This window comes from Mobula hypostoma, chromosome X1 (genome assembly GCF_963921235.1).
Source record: "Mobula hypostoma chromosome X1, sMobHyp1.1, whole genome shotgun sequence".
Lineage (NCBI taxonomy): Eukaryota > Metazoa > Chordata > Chondrichthyes > Myliobatiformes > Myliobatidae > Mobula > Mobula hypostoma.
This window is the reverse complement of record NC_086128.1, coordinates 30,908,114-30,925,443: the sequence shown is the minus strand read 5'-3', so window position 1 is coordinate 30,925,443 and position 17,330 is coordinate 30,908,114. Positions and strand designations below refer to the sequence as shown.

The window sequence follows — 17,330 nt, the reverse complement described above, 5'->3', positions numbered from 1 at the left end:
AGACATAACAACAACCCGCTGGTTTATGATGTTGAAAGTCCATTTCGTTGCTTTTTACAAGCTCTGTGCCTGAAGATTACAAAGATCTCGGGTCTTTGGGCCCACAAATTTTCTGGCCTCCCCGGCAATACACGAGTCTCCCGCCATGACACCGACCCTTGATCCGCCTGTCTCCAGAGCCCGGAGATCTTGGGCTTCCAAATATGAGCAAGACTCTCAGGCCGAACCCTTGGCATGTCAGATAACGGCCACTCTTGAAACCCCGAGAACAAGTCCCATTCCCGCAAAGAACTGAAATCTGCGTTGACTCCAGGTCAGGGTCTTCAAAAGACCCCTGAAAGAGAAAAATAAAGATATTAAAGATGGAAATAGAACCGTTTCCAAAGATGCAAGCAAAGGGGTCACCACTTATTGCCATCTTAACTCTGCCTCCACAAAATGGACTATTTTACATTTTTTTTTACCACATTACATACCATTTGCCAGGTCTTTGTTTATATACATAACCTGTGTACTGTCTTTGTGTCCTATTCACAACATAATTTTATACCTAGCTTTGTGTCATTGACACTTTTAGCAACTAGACTTTGGGTCCTCTTGTCCAAGTCCATTATATTGATTATAAAAGGTTGAGGCCCAAGTCCTGACACCTGTGACACACTACTTGCTTCTTTCCAGTGAGGAACTTCATGTCTACTCTGTATTCTGTTAGCTAGCCAATTTCTATCTGTACCAAATTGCTGTCTCCAACAGCATGAGCTTTTCTGCAGTAATGAACAAATACCTTCTAGAAATCTTAATGCATCCTATGGCTCCCATGTACATATTTACAACACATGCTATTACTACAAGCAGATCTGCACCCACTGAATTATATTTCACCTTGTCCCACCACCCTGCTCATTCATTAATGCCAAAAGAAAATAAAATTCACTTATGGAACACACTCAAAGATTGGTGCTTGTTTGATCGATGGGAACAGGTTGTCTACAATGATATTCAGTGAAATCAGTGACCGATCTGTGCCCTAGTTCAGTATATCTTTGCAAAATCTACTGATTTCTTGTTTGCAATAATTATTTCAGATTGCAGATGAGGGAGCATCTGCTACTGGCTGCCTGGCTTCTCCCCAATTATCCACCACAAAAATTGCAGATGTATAGCTTGAAGTCAGTTGGATGTTTCTTAATATTTTTGCTATGTTTGGACACAGGACTTCACTGAGGATGTCAACACTGCCTTTGAGTTTTTGCTCAAGCTTACTCCACTTTTAGACAAAGCAGACCAGCGATGCAAGTAAGTGATTGATCAGATTCTTTGTAGTCACCTGGCACAGAAATTGACCATTTGGCCCAACAAGTCTGCACCAACCACAGAGCTTAGATTTATGCAAATCCTGTTTTATTTTCCATGCCACCCCCTCAGTAGTTTCTACAACAACTCACCTACACATTTGGGCTCATCTTCATTTCCCAATTAACCTACCAAATTGCATGTCTTAATTGATTCCAGTCATTGGAGATGAGGCAACAGCACCACTAGCTGTGCCACAGTGCCTGAGGGACCTTCAGTGCGACTGTGATTCATGATGGTACCTTTGATCGCTTGTTATATAAGAGTTGGGCGGATTAGTATTTTGGGTGGCATTGATTGCAGTTCTGATGTTAAGCAGTCAGTTATTGAAAGCCATAATACTGCCCCACCTGAAAACTGGTTAATGTACTAATTAATAATATAACTTGATCCCTGCTCTTGGGAATGCGATATCCTTCTGTGAAGTTTGGTTGATGGATAGAGTATAATTTTTAGGTTAAGAAAGGATTAATGTAAAGGAAATAATGAATTGAGCTGCTGAAGTTAATCCCTTCTGCTGCAAGCAGAAAAAGGATGGGTGTATAGTATTAAATTTTTAGGAAAGTGTTATTAGCTGCCAAAGGTTGAGTTTTGCATTGAGATTAAACAAAATCTAATCCAGTCTAAAGATTTGCACATAATGAATCCACAGTAAGCTAGTTCAAGTCTTCTCATTTTGATCTAGTTTGGCTTCACATTCATATAGTTTAAGCAAGCTATCAAAGTAATTGCAGTTATTATGCCACATTGTCTCTTCTCATCTTTTAGAATACCTGCCATCACTTTTACGGAACCTGACTGCATGTACTTTTGGCAGTTATTTACTTGATTCATAATACTTATTGCCATCTAGTGGTTGAAAATGCACAGTTGCGTCTTTGATGTATAATTAAAATGTTGATCACAGTGCAACAAGTGGTGTGGAGATATTTGCTTGTGGTTTTGTTGGCTGAAGCATTTCTTGATACCAATGGGCAAATTTGGCTCTGTGAGTTGAGATTTAATTAAATTTGGAAAACATACTTGCAAATGTTTTGGAAGAAATAGTCAATGCTTCCAAACTGCTGCAATCATTGTGTCTGAACGTGGAAAAAGTTTGGAAAAAATAATATGTGATAAAGTTATTATTCAGATATTCAGAATTAATGATGATGTGCAATTGGAACACAGACAATATCTTACTACTAATTATAAAATCGGAGAAAACAAGCCTATTGCTATGCACAGACAATTTAGACTATACTCCATAGAGAGCAGTGAATGTGGGAGCTGACTTGCCCTTGAAAGTAGATGATAGCATGCAAATTATTTGAGAGAAAGTTGACAAGATTTTGAGAGTACCAGTTGAGAGGCATTCCTTGTGTTTGACAATCCAGTTGTTTTAATATTGTTAACAAATTAGAGTCATAAAGTAATAGAGCACCACAGCACAAAAACAAGCCCTTCATTTCATCTAGACCATGCCAAATTTATTCTAAGTTCCGTCAACCTGCAATTGGAAAGTTTTGAAGCAAAAATATCGAATGAGACAATAGTATGAACAATTATGTTTTACCCCTGGTTCCTGGGCTAGCTTAGCTTTGTTGCAGGTTATATTCACAAGAGATTCTGCAGATGCTGGAAATCCAGAAAATCTCAGTCACTCTCAGTCTGTGTCTGTCTCTGTCTGTCTCTCACACACTCTCATTCACCCGCTGGCGCGCGCACTTGCGCTCTCTCTCTCTCTCTCTCTCTCTCTCTTTCTCTCACTCTCACTCTCACTCACTCACTCACTAACTGCTGGAGGAGCTGAGCAGGTCAGGCAGCATCTGTGGAGAGGAATAAACAGTTGATGTTTCTGGCAAAGACCCTTCATTGTTGCAGGTGCATGTGTTGATCTTCCAAGCTAGGGCTAGAGCATCTTGAGAAGCAAGGAAACTAACTCTTAGCTTTCATAATGCTTCATCCTTTCAAGCACATTTACAAAGTGAAATTGCCTGATTGTACCCTCTATTAAAAGTCCTTAAATCATAGAGCAAAACAAAGTGCAAAGTTAAAAAAGGCTGGAGGCAATGGAGATGATAGGGATTGAGCTACGTGGTAAGAAAATAAAAACTGCCACTGCAAAGAGGTTTGGTTTAATTAATCTAAAACCAGTAGACTGATGTATTTTTGTTTTTCTCATAGCTGTGACTGTGTCAGTCTCCTGCTTCAGGAATGTGGAAAATTGGGATTGCTTTCAGAAGTCAACATGAAAAACCTGGTTAACAAAAGGTGGGACTGGTACTGTCTATTGTGCATTTTGAGGGAAGGTGAAATGCTGTTTTTTTTTTGTCCTCCAGTGTTATGGTGCATTGCATTCCACTTCCAAAGATGGGACATCATTTTTGCAATTGGTTGTGAGATTAATATCCTCAAGTTAAAAACAACTGGCAAGCTTAGATTGCTTGAAATATTAACCTTTAGAAAATATTCTGCTTTAGTGCTTTGAATGGGATCTTGTTCCTGATGAAAAGAAAAACTTATTTCATTGATGAATCACTTAGGATAGACTTTACAGCACTAAGGTGTGTTTGTTAATTGAATCTAATAGTAGAAATTAGGCAACACTGCCAGCTGACAAGGAGAAGATAATTTTATTGAACCCTATAAAATAAAAGTGTTTATTATATTTGCCCTTTTGTTTACTAGAAATTAAAGCCTCATTGAAAACATGTCTGCATGGAAGTGTTTTGTACCCTCTTCAGGTAGTTTGACCAGTTGTTAATGTTGTGTTCTGGCAGCAGAGTTCAGAGTTGCCCTCATCTTGGATGTGGAAATGGGGAAGTTTGGGAAGCTGGGAAATGGGCCAAACTCTTTCTGTGTAGTTAAAAGAGAAATAACTGGTTTTCTGTTTAATTTGATTGTCCAGACAAAGCTACAAGTAAGTAAACCCCATTGTGTTAAATTTGTGATTTGAGTTTATCTTATTTTTTCGGGTGCAAATATTGAAAGACTGAATATTGTTAACTTACTTTGGAGTAGAAGCAATTTTAATTTTACCATATGCGTTTGCATGTAGAATTATTTTTATTTTTAATAAAAATGCCTTATGGAATAAAACCCGGATTGTATATGCTGGTGAATAGTTTTTTTGAAGACTGAATTTACTTAGAATTTTCAGAATCATAGCCACAGTGTTTCCTGAAACTGGCCCACCAGCCTGGCTAATCTGTTGTATATGCACTAAGCCTATGGTCAACATGTGCACATCCCTGGCAAGAATTTCCTTGAAGCAAATATTACAGTCCTTCTATATATTAAGGCAAGGAAGCATTATGGCTAGAACAAGCGTTGATCGTAGAAATGCTGGAGAAAGATGGTAACTGTACCACTAGTGCCCCTCCTCCACCCCAGCCCAAGTCAGCTATCAAAATGCTTTGTATTTATAAATATCTCTGACATACACTCAGTGACAACTTCATTAGGAAACTCCTGTGCTGAATAAAGTGGTCACTTCTGCACACCATTTATTTGAGTTACTGTCTCCTTTCTGTCAGCTTGAACCAGTCTGGGCATTCTCCTCTGGCCTCTCTCATTAGCAAGGAGTTTTAATTCACAGAACTGCCCCTCACTGGATTTTTTTTTTGTTTTGTACATCATTCTCTGTAAACTCTAGAGGCTGTTATGGGTGAAAATCCCAGGAGATCAGCAGTTTCTGAGATATTCAAACCATCCCATCTGGCACCAACAATCATTCCATGTCGAAATCACTTAGATCACGTTTCTTCCCCATTCCGATGTTTGATCTGAACAACAACTGAACCTCTTGACCATGTCTGCATGCTTTTATGCATTCAGTTACTGCCACATGATTGGCTGATTAGATATTTGCATTAACGAGCTGGTGTACCTAATACAGGTGCACATTCCTTTATCCGAAATTCTGAAATGCAAAAGGTTCCGAAGACCGAAGTTTTTTTTGTGGAGTGTGGAGCGTGTCATAACAAGGCTTGTTTGGCGCGCCAACAGCTAACGTCACTCAGGTGTGACATGGCAGCACTAGTAGAGGCCGCCAGACGTCAGTTGTGGCTCAACACTGGTACTGGTTACATGTACATTTGCTGTTCACTGATATTTTGTGTTCACTGTTGACTTTGTGTTCAATTTCACTGTGAAAATGTGAAAAAGAGCTGCAGATACCCCTATGGGTAACAATGAGAAAAAGAGAAGGAAGCATCTATCATTATCAATAACGCAGAAAGTGGAGTTATTGCAGAAGCTTGATCATGTTGTGTCTGTGCTGCATCTTACTGAAGAAAATAGTGTCGGAACTACCACAGTATATGAGTTAAATAAACAGAAAGACAAGTTACTGAAGTTTTATAGTGACAGTGACATTCTGCATTTATTCCAATAAGTCATTTACCATGTGTTTGATTCGGTTCGTTTGAAGCTGTATATTTTTATGTTTTATTGAATGTTTTTGTTGGAAATACATCTTGTCATTATTCCCTAAACAATACAGTATAACAATTATTTACATTGTATTAGGTACTATAAGTAATGTAGAGATGATTTAAAGTATACAGGAGGATGTGCGTAGGTTTGGTGCGCCGCTGGGTCCTAAAGTCCACTTCACTAGGACAGGTTAAATAAGGGACTTGAGTATATGGGTTTTTTTGTATTGGTTTGGGGGGGGGGGTCTGAAATCCGAAAAATTCTGAATTCCGAAATGCAACTGGCCCCAACGATTTTGGATAAGGGATTGTGGACCTGTAAATTGACCACTGATTGTAGCATTCCACAAGGGCTGGTACTGGGTATCACTATTGTTCTTAATGTATATTAATAATTTAAACTTGGGATATAGGGAACAATTTCTGAATTTACAAATGGCACCAACTTGAGAGTGCAATAGTAGTCATAGTCATACTTTATTGATCCGGGGGGAAATTGGTTTTCGTTACAGTTGCACCATAAATAATAAATAGTCATAGAACCATAAATAGTTAAATAGTAATATGTAAATTATGCCAGTAAATTATGAAATAAGTCCAGGACCAGCCTATCGGTACAGAGTGTCTGACCCTCCAAGGGAGGAGTTGTAAAGTTTGATGGCCACAGGCAAGATGAACTGTACGTTGGATTTGGTTTTAGATTACAAGCAGATATAAATGGGGTTGATAACATTTAATGCATAGAAAGATCAAGAATAGGAAAAAGACCGCAGATTATTAAGTTCTACAAGGTGCAACATATGTACGTGGTTAATTGAATGTGACAGGGTAGGTCAAGAAAGTAATTTAAAATGCATACAGGATCTTGGTCTTTAATTATGAAGGCCTTAGAAACTGAGTGCGGAGGAAATGTATATATTAGAACAATCCCAGAGAGGAGGAATTCAGGTGAATTACATGTTGAGACTGGAACAAGTGCTGTCTTGTAACAGAGGAAGTTGTGAACAGATCAAATTTGGCTATTTAAAATCATGACACTTGTCGACAGAGTAAGAGAGAGGCTGTATCCATTAGCAGAAAATGAAGTATCAGAGGACATTGAAAAGAAGCAGTTAACCAAAGGAACAGTTGTGGGAGGATAAACTTTATCCTGTGTGGGGTTGGAATCTTAAATGAGCTGCCAGTGACATCTGTGAAGGCAGATTCATTTATTCATAAGAAAACAGGATAAGTACAGTGGATTCTGGTTAATTGGGCAACCACTTATTTTGGCCAACTCTTAAAGAACAAAAACTAATCAAGAAAATAGCCCGTGTTCCCTGTGTTTATTTGAGACACTTAATTGGGACAGGAGACTGTTCCCGAACAGTTTCTAGCTAACATCAATCATGTGCACTAGTGTGGCTGTTAGACACAGCACTGTGCTTCAGGTGAATAGTTTTTAAATAGCATCACTTGCATGTGTTTGTGTTCAAAAGCAGTGATTTTTGTCACTGATAGTTGGCAAGAAATAAGCAATAAGACAATTCAGAACTGTTTCACTCACTGCAGTTTCAGGCATTCAGGCTTGGAGATGCCAGAAACGGCTCGGAGTGAAAATGCAACTATTTCACTACTTCAGGCTATGGGTAACCCTAGGTAGTTCTAAGGTAAGGACATGTTCGGCACAGCTTTGTGGGCCAAAAGGCCTGTATTGTGCTGCAGGGTTTCTGTGTTTCAACAAGTTTGAAACTATGGAGAATTTGAGGGTATCAACAATTATCTAAAATGTTACAATGAAAATGAAGATTTAGAGGATGCCGTCGTCGACAGCAGTATATGAAGGCAGCCCATTATCTGCATTACTTGTTCATTTACAGTCAAAAGAACGTGGTCTGATCTATTGGGATCAAATACACAGTTTTATAGAACTGCAGTAGTATTGGGGGTGTTCTAATTTGTTCTGTAGTTCATTTAAATAAATAATTTATTACTCAGTTTGCCTTTTTTAATACCTTTTTAACTATGTCCATGAAACTTCGGCCAATTGGGGCAGCCACTTAATTGGCCAAAATGTACTGATCTCAATATGTCCCAATTACAGGAATCCACTGTATTCGAAAGGAAATAAATTAGCAAGGCTCTAAAGAGTGGGTGAAGAGTTTAACTGGCAGCAAAGAGCCAGGATAGTTGAAAGATCAAATGGTCTCTCTTTGTGTTCTATCCTTTTTACTGATTGATTCAAAAACGTACAAGAACCTTAAAATGAAGTGTGTAACATATTCTAAAATAGTTTTACAAATGAAATTTTAAAAATACAGCCAAATTTTGCCTTTTTTCCTGCAATTATTCCTCTTCGTATCTACAGCAGCAGATCTAAATTGGTGTAGGTTCAGCTGGCTTAACAGACTGCCTAATGTTTACAGGTTAATAAATGCTGCAATCTCCAAGCAGTACTTCTGGCATTCTTGGAAAAGTCCGAGCCCTAGTGTTTCTTATTAAAATAACCTACAAATTTTCCTTCTGTATTGCTGGCAGTCTTTGAAGAAATATGTATCTTTTAACCAGATGTTAAACTTTATCACTCTTGCTGAATTTGTTTTTAAGTTTGTTTCCTTTTCACATTACAGGACAGCAGATAGAGAATTAGCTCCGCGATTAAAATCTGCTGAAAATGCCAGCATTCAGCCCAATCCCGGTCTTATTCTGCGTGCAGAGCCCACGGTGACAAATATTTTAAAGGTGAATTTTACTGCATTTTATTTTAATTTCAGACACAATTTTCTCTCAAGTTTATGGATGTGAGACCTGCTTCAAAGACTTGACCACACCATCTAAACTCTCACTTTAGTGTCCACGGTCATACTATCTGCTCTTCTGATATGGTATTAATTTCAATCATTTAATTAAAATATAGTCTTATGTTTAAATCTTTTTTTGAAGGTTCTGGGAAATGTGTTAACTTCCTAGTTTAATTGTTTCTTGGTTGGTTGCAATCATCGCAAGAGCTCATTCATTGGTGCGGCTGTGCGAGGTTTAAAAGGAGCTCAGGGCCTTTTGAAATCATCACGATATTTTAGACACTCAGCAGGGGCCAATAAAAAGAAGTGACATACAAGTGGAGTGGCCATTCTGGGAGTGGGCCAGTGTTAGAGTGGTAAGGCTTTGGCTCAACAGGCTTGGGCGAGAATAGGCGCAGGCTGGAACTTAAGTTTGAGAAATTAGAGTTATAACAAATGTAGGCAGGAAGGTAGTTCAGGCAGTGGAATGCTCCTCCTGCGAGATGTGGGATCTCAGGGTACCCAACGGTCTGCCTGATAACTGTATGTGGAGGAAAGTGGATCCAACTTCAGCTCCTAACTGACAAGGTCAGGGAACTGGAACTGGAGCTGGAGCTGGATGTACTTAGGACCATCCGGGAGGCTGAAAACCTCATAGATGAGTCTTTTACTGAGGTGCTCACATGCAGCAAAGGCTTCAGATAGTAACACGCACAACATGCTGGAGGAACTCAGCAGGTCGGGCAGCATCCGTGGAAATGAGCAGTCAACGTTTCGGGCCAAGACCCTTCGTCAGGACCCGAAACGTTGACTGTTCGTTTCCACGGATGCTGCCTGATCTGCTGAGTTCCTCCAGCGTGTTGTGCGTGTTGCTTTGACCCCAGCATCTGCAGAGTATTTTGTGTTTACGCTTCAGATAGTAGATGGGTGACCACCAGAAGTGAAGGGAGTAAGCAGTCAGTGCAGGGGTCTCATGTGGCCATTCCATTCAGCAACAAGCACACCCATTTGGATACTGCTGGGGGGATTGCCTGTCAGGGCACAGCAGCAGCAGCAGCCAGGCCAGTGGCACTGTGGCCAGCTCTGAGGCTCAGCAGGGAAGGGTAAAGTTAAGTAGAGTGATAGTGATAAGAGACTCGATGGTTAAGGGGATGGACAGGAGGTTCTGTAGCTGCAAGTGGGAAGTCAGGATGGTGTGTTACTCCCTCAGTGTTAGGGTCCAGAATGTCACAGAGCAGCTGCAAATGATTCTCAAGAGGGAGGGTGAGCAGCCAGAGGTTGTGGTGCTCATTGGCACCAATGCCACAGGTAGAAAGAGAGTAGAGGTCCTGCACAGTGAGTATAGGGAGTTAGGGAAGAGGCTGAAGAGTAGGACTCCAAGGAAGTAATCTCTAGATTATTTCCAGTATGATGTTCTAGTCAGGGGCAGGAGTAGGATAATGTGCTCTTTCTTTTAGTTTTATGCTATCTTTGACTTCCCTTGTCAGCCACGGTTGCCTCATCCTCCCTTTAGAATACTACTTCGTCATGGATGTATCCATGTTAGCATCTTTCCTGTGTTACCATGGGCTCTTGTTAAGCAGCCTCATGAGCCTCAAGGGCCTTCTGAAAGTCCAAGTAAACAACTTCCACTGACTCTCCTTTATCTGTCCTGCTTGTTATTTCCTCAATGCATTCCAACAGGCAAGATTTCCCCTTAAAGAAACCATGCTGATTTTGTCTCCAAGTACCCTGAAACCTCATCCTTAATAATGGACTCCAACATCTTCCCAACCATCGAAGTCACACTAACTGGCCTATAATTTCCTTTCTTCTGCCTCCCACCCTTAAAGAATGGAGTGACATTTCCAATTTTCCAGTCCTCCGGAACCATTCCAGAATCCTGTGATTCTTGAAAGATCATTACTATTGCTTCCACAATCTCTTCAGCTACCTCCTTCAGAACCCTAGAGTGCTGCACAGGACTGAAAGAAGCTGCAGAGGGTTGTAAATCTAGTCAGCTCCATCTTGGGTGCTAGACTACAAAGTACCCAGGACATCTTCAGGGAGCGGTGTCTCAGAAAGGCAGTGTCCATTATTAAGGACCTCTAGCACCCAGGACATGCCCTTTTCTCACTGTTACCATCAGGTAGGAGATACAGAAGCCTGAAGGCACACACTCAGCGATTCAGGAACAGCTTCTTCCCCTCTGCCATCCGATTCCTAAATGGACATTGAATCCTTGGACACTACCTCACTTTTTTTAATATACGGCATTTCTGTTTTTTGCACATTTTTTAATCTATTCAATGTATGTATACTGTAATTGATTTACTTATTATTTTTATTTTTTTTCTCTTCTATATTATGTATTGCATTGAATTGCTGCTTTTAAGTTAACAAATTTCACGTCATGTGCCGGTGATAATTAACCTGATTCTGATTCTGTGTAGTCCATCTGGTCCAGGTGATTTACCTATTTCATACCCTTCACTTTACCAAGCACCTTCTCCTTAGTAATAGCAATTACGCTCACTTCTGCTGCTGACGCTCGTGAATTTCTGGCATACAGCTAGTGAAGACTCATGCAAAATACTTATTAAGTTCATCCGCCATTTCTTTGTCTCCTACTACTATCTCTCCACCGTCATTTTCTAGCAGTCCAAAATCTACTCTCGCCTCTCTTTTACTCTCATATCCAGTATCTAAAAAAGCTTTAGGTATTCTCTTTGATATTATTATCTAGCTTATCTTCATATTTCATCTTTTCTCTCCTATGGTTTTCTTAGTTGCCTTCTGTTGGTTTTTAAAATCTTCTCAATCCTCTAACTTCTCCATAATTTTTGTTTATTTATTGAGATTGAAGATTGCCTGACTGGCGGGAGGCAGAGTTAGAATAAAGGGGGCCTATTCTGGTTGGCTACCAATGGTGTTCTGCAGGGGCCAGTATTGGGACTGCTACTTTTAATGTTGTATGTCATTGATTTGGATGACAGAATTGGTGGCTTTGTGAGCAAGTTTGCAGACAATACTAAGGTACGTGGAAGAGCAGGTAGTGTTGAGGAAGCATGGAGTCTGCATAAGGACGTAGACAGATTGGGAGGATGGGCAAAGAAGTAGCCAATGGAATATGGTGTAGGGAATATGGTCACGCAGCTTGGTTGAAAGAATAAAGGTGCAGACTATTTTCTAAATGGGGAGAAAGTTAGAAGTTGGAGGTGCAAAGTGACAGAGGGTGGTGAATCTGTGGAATTCATTGTCGCAGGCTGCTGTGGAGGCCAAGACATTGGGTATATTTAAAGCGGAGGTTGGTAGGTTCTTGATTAGTCAGGGCATCAAAGGTTATGGGGAGAAGGCAGAAGAATGGTGTTGAGAGGGATAATTAATCAGCTATGATGCAGTGGCCTAATTCTGCTCCTATGTGTTATGGTCTTTTGGGAAGGAGTACAAACTAGAAGGTGTTAGGTGCAGGAAGGTGAGTGGGCGGGGGAGAGAGAGTGAAGTGAAAAGCTGGGAGATGATAGTGGTTTCTCCTTCCAGTAAGATGGCGGCATATTCAATCACAGTGTCCTCTACGGGGCCAACCAAAGGTGTTATTGTCCATTTTAAACCATTTTTATGAGCACAAAACCCTGCTAGATATGAAGGCTTAAAGTACAACAGGTCTACCCAAAGAGCGAGGTGCTTATTGGTGGAGAAAATGAACAAGCCAGACTTGGTGTGGATTGTGCTGCTGCCAATGAGAGTCTAAGAGTCAGTGTGTGAAGGCAATGTGCAGAGTAACAGCAAGTGATCATCTTAGTCACTTTTCTTGTGATCGCAAGACCCTGTTGGACATTGTCAATATGGAATGCTACAAGTCTGATTCGCTCATTTATTGGTGGACGGCAGGGGAGCTGCGTGGCCCTGGTTGTCGTGAGGACTTGGCCTCAATCTGCAGCGTAGCCTGTTTACAGCCGCCCAGGAGAGAGGCGTTAAGAGTCGGTGCATTGCAGTGGAGGCGGTGTGGCGTGACATCCAAGCTGGACTTGGTACTGCCCCAGCGATCACTCGGCAGAAGACAAGCTGTATTGTGTTCTCCTGCAGTCTCCTGCAACATCCATGGACTCAGGGTCTTGGACTTTATATTTTTTTGTGTGTCTGTGTTTTACTGATATCTTATATGCTCCTTGTACTGTGTGACTGTTGGTACTTTGTTTTGCACCTTGGACCTGGAGTAACACTGTTTCATTTGGCTATATTCATGGGTATTCATGTATGGTTGAATGACAATTAAACTTGAACTTGGAAAGACTAAAGGGCTGAAGAAGGTGGAATCTGATAGGAGACAATGGGAGAAAGGAAAGGAAGACAGGTACCAGAGTGAGGTAATAGGCAATTGAGGAGAAGAGAAGGGGTAGCACCTTAAGATATAGGAGCAGAATTAGGCCGTTCAGCCCATCGATTCTGCTTCTACATTCTATCATGGCTGATGTATTCTCGCTCTCAACCCTATTATGCCTTCTTCCCATAATCCTCTGATGCCCTGACTAATCAAGAACTTATGAACCTCCACTTTAAATAATGACTTAGTCTCCACAGACGTCTATGGCAATGAATTCCGCAGATGTAGTACCCTGTGACGAAAGAAATTCTTCCTCGTCACTGTTCTAAATGGAAGCCCCTCTATTCTGAGGCCGTGCCCTCTGTTCCCAGACTCCTCCACTATAGGAAGCATCCTCTCCACATCCACTCTATCTAGGCCTGTCTATCGGTAGGTTTCAATGAGATCTCCCCTCATTCTTCTAAACTTCAGGAGTACAGACCCAGAGCCATCAAACACTCCTCATACCCTTTCATTCCTGGAGTCATTCTCATGACCCTCCTCTGGACCCTCCCCTAGAGGGGAGGGGAGGCATAATTGGTAATAGAAAAAGAGTAGAGTAGGAGATGGAGAAATTACTAGAAGTTCATGGAAATTGATGTTCATGCCATCAGGTTGGAGGCTATTATTGTCGATGGGGTTTTTGTGGCAAGACACTGAAGTAGATTGCCAGGCCTTTCTTCTGTGCAGATACTGCAGCTGCCCAGGTTTGGACCCGGCCAGATTCGAACTCGGACCATCCGCCTCAAAGTCCAGTGCTGATCCCACTACAGCTCCAGCCAACCCAGGTTGGAGGCTTCCAGATGGAATATGAATTGTTACTTCTCCAGCATCAATATGAGGTGTTGAGAGTTTAAAAATTGTTAAAGTTGTTCCTCATGTAACTTAATAATATGAAAATATATACCCTACCTCAAAGCAATCCCTGAATTGCTCCTGCTTACAAAACCACAAAGGTCCTTTCATTATTCTGTCATTTGCAATGAAAAGGCAGAATATGTATCCTGCTTCTGCAGTTCTGCTCCATTGACATCAACGAAGGTTCGATGTCATGCACTTAAATCTGACCATTAAAATAATACAATATTTTACTGTATTTCTTCCAGACCATGGATGCAGACCACTCCAAGTCCCCTGAGGGATTGCTGGGAGTCCTGGGTCACATGCTGTCAGGGAAGAGCTTGGATTTACTACTAGCAGCTGCTGCAGCCACTGGAAAATTGAAGTCTTTCGCTCGGAAGTTTGTCAAGTAAGTGCAAAGTGGTTTTGAGTTCACTGAAGGCCTACTTTGCAATTTAGATATTTTCATAACATGGCAGTAATTTCTTATCTAATGTAATTGATTGACCAAATTAATTCAATATTACCTTGCAAAGTAAGCTTATATGTATGATTTGATGCTTGGGTGAATACTGTTCTAATTAACTCATATATAAGGCTAGACAAGCAATATGTGGAATAAATAGCAGTGTTGGTTTACATTGAGTGAAGGTGAATGTCTCGGATATTTTCCAAGCCTTTTGACATATTGCCTACTGCCAGCACTTTTTATTTTACTATTTGAGCTATTGCAAGCCAGTGGAGGCTTGCGGGTATTGAATTCAAAGATGTATCAAACCTCCAAGTCCTGAGTATGACTCTAAACTGCAACCGGTGATGAGGCTCTGATTGGGGACTTTCAGAGCTTTGGGGAAAGTGGAGTTACCCCTTAGTCGTTCATTGCTCCCGGGGCCGCTCTAACCCCGGAACAGTAGCACCTGCAAGGGTTCCTGCTCAGGATACGAGCGAAGGCCAACGGTAGATCCAGCAGGTTCAGTAACTGAACTTATGACGGAGAAGACGGATGAGCTACAACCTCAAATGACAACGGCTATAGTACAGACGGATGAACATTTGGGAAGAGAAATAGTGATTTCTTCAGTTCTCCAATGGAAGACAATAGCAAACCACTGTTGCTAGATACTAAGTTTCCTAGAATCTATTTGCTAAGAAAACCATGGTCAAACTCTCAAAATGTATCGCACAACAACAGCGTCAAGAGGATCTTCAAGACAATTCTGAAGATGCTTCGCTCGGTAGGGTTGATTCTGGGCAGCAGGAGATCCCCAACCGTCATCAAGCTACTGCTCATAAAATTCAAGTAACACAAAAGAAAATTATTGTGATAAATGAAATGGAAAGACTAAAAATTAATATCATGGGAATTAGCAAAGTTCGTTGGACAGGTGTTGGAACATGTCAGAATAGAAATAAAACACTAATTTGTTCTTGTGGAACATCCCATACTAATAAAGTAGGAATTCTTATGGATGAAAACATGGCAAAAAGTGTTTTAGGACATTGGGCAATATCAGAAAGAGTGCTCCTTGTTAGATTCAGAGAACAACCATTTGATTTAGCAATTATGCAGGTATATGCACCAACAACAGATGGAACAAATGAGGATATAGATCAATTCTATGAAGAGCTTGAACAAGCAAAGAATGAATACAAATCTCAAGATATTGTTATTGTCATGGGAGATCTAAATGCTAAAGTAGGACAAGGTGCTGATGGAAATACCATAGGAAAATTTGGACTAGGGGAAAGAAATGAAAGAGAGGAGCAATGGGTAGAATGGTGCAAGGTGAATAATCAGGTCATTATGAATGCCTACCTTAAAAACCATCGGAGACGCTTGTGGACCTGGAAGAGTCCAGGTGATAACACCAGAAATCAAATTGACTTTATTACTATAAACCAAAGATTTAGAAACTCAGTGACTCAATGCAAAACATATCCAGGTGCAGACTGTAATAGTGACCATAACCCAGTAGTATGTCATGTAAAAGTAAAACTGAAAAAACTAAAGAAGCAAAAACTTGAACAATCCCTTGACTACTCGCAATTAATTAAAGAAAACTTAAGACAAAAATTTATAATTGAAGTAAGGAATAGGTTTCAAAGTCTAGAATTAGAATCTGTTGAAGATGATAGCAATCATGTAGAAATGAAGTTTAACTCTCTGAAGGATGCCTTGGTAGAATTAGCAAAGTCAGTGATTCCTAAAAAAGAAGAAAAGCACAAAGAATAAATAGATGACAGATGAGATCAAAAATCTAATGGAAGAAAGGAGACTGAAGAAAGCAAATCCTATAGAATATAAATCCTTAGATTAAAAAAAAGTTAAAAGCTTACGTCAGAAAGCCAAAGAAGAATGGTTAAACCAGGAATGTGAGCAACTAAAAAGAATCCCTATTAATGATCCAAAAAGGTTACATCAACAAATCAAGAATATCACTGGTAAAAAGCTCCTCTGTTCTTCAGTTGGATGTTTGAAAGCAAAGGACAGTACCATTATCATGGAAAAAGATGAGATTATGAACAGATGGACTGAGTATATTCAGGAATTTTTTTGAAGACGGATCGAGGCAAAAAACCAGAAATTAAGAAGAACATTGAAGGTCCAAGTATTTTAAAATCTGAAGTTCATAATGCAATAAATAAGATGGAGAAAGGAAAGGCAGCAGGTCCAGATGAATCAGTAATAGAACAAATTATCGCCCTTGAAGATTATGGAATTGAAAAATCAATGACATTTATGAGACTGGAATAATACCAGAAGAGATGAAAAATCAGTATTTATCACTCTTGCTAAGAAACCTGGAGCAATAGAATGTGAATTACATAGGATCATAAGTTTAATGAGTCATATCCCTAAGATACTTCTAAGAATTTTGATGACAAGAGCTAAAAGTAAGGTTTTTAAGGAGAATGCAAAGAATATCATGGACGAAACAAATATCTAACGAGGATGTCATGAACAGAGCAAGCAGAAAAAGAGAAATAATGTATGAAATCATGAAAAGGCAACGTAATTTCATTGACATGTGATTAGGAAAGAGGTGTTAGAATGCATGGTAATTATGGGAAAGACTGAAGGGAAGAAAGCAAGAGGTAGGCAAAGACAAATGATGATGGAGACAGCAGCCAGAGAACTGGAAATGAATACCAATGAATTGATCCACTTGACCCGAAACAGGAGTGTGTGGACCATGACAGTCAAAGCTCAAACTGGGCACGGCACCTGATGATGATAAAACCTCCGGCAGAATAAGATATATAATCTCAATTTTTGATGAGCTGAAGTTTATGAAGTTTTCTGGATGTAAGCTGTGAAGGTTAGTACAGGATGTATCAAAACTGGGTGGTGATAGAACAGGTCAGAGAGCAAGTGTAAATAAAGGGAGCCTTTTCTGGTTGGCTGCCGGTGACTAGTAGTGTTCCACAGGGGTCGGTGTTTGGACTGCTTTTCACATTGTATGTCAATGATTTGGATGACGGAATTGATGACTGTGTGGCCAAGTTTGCAGGCGTTAGGAAGATAGGTGGCGTGGCAGGTGGTGTTGAGGAAGCAGGGAGCCTGCAGAAAGGACTCCAACAGATGAGGAAAATGTGCAAAGAAGTAGCAGATGGAAT

General features: G+C 40.3%; 1 protein-coding gene across 4 annotated transcripts in view; it reads left to right on the top strand.

Moving 5' to 3' along the window:
* med24 (mediator complex subunit 24) overlaps nucleotides 1-17,330 on the top strand; it is a 74,843-nt gene that overhangs the window by 24,864 nt on the left and 32,649 nt on the right. For all 4 annotated transcript variants that reach the window (XM_063036944.1, XM_063036946.1, XM_063036943.1 and 1 more), the window contains 4 exons: nucleotides 1,214-1,296; nucleotides 3,520-3,606; nucleotides 8,381-8,492; nucleotides 13,979-14,121. In XM_063036944.1, coding sequence (XP_062893014.1) covers nucleotides 1,214-1,296; nucleotides 3,520-3,606; nucleotides 8,381-8,492; nucleotides 13,979-14,121 — 425 coding nt within the window. The remainder of the gene's footprint in view (nucleotides 1-1,213; nucleotides 1,297-3,519; nucleotides 3,607-8,380; nucleotides 8,493-13,978; nucleotides 14,122-17,330) is intronic.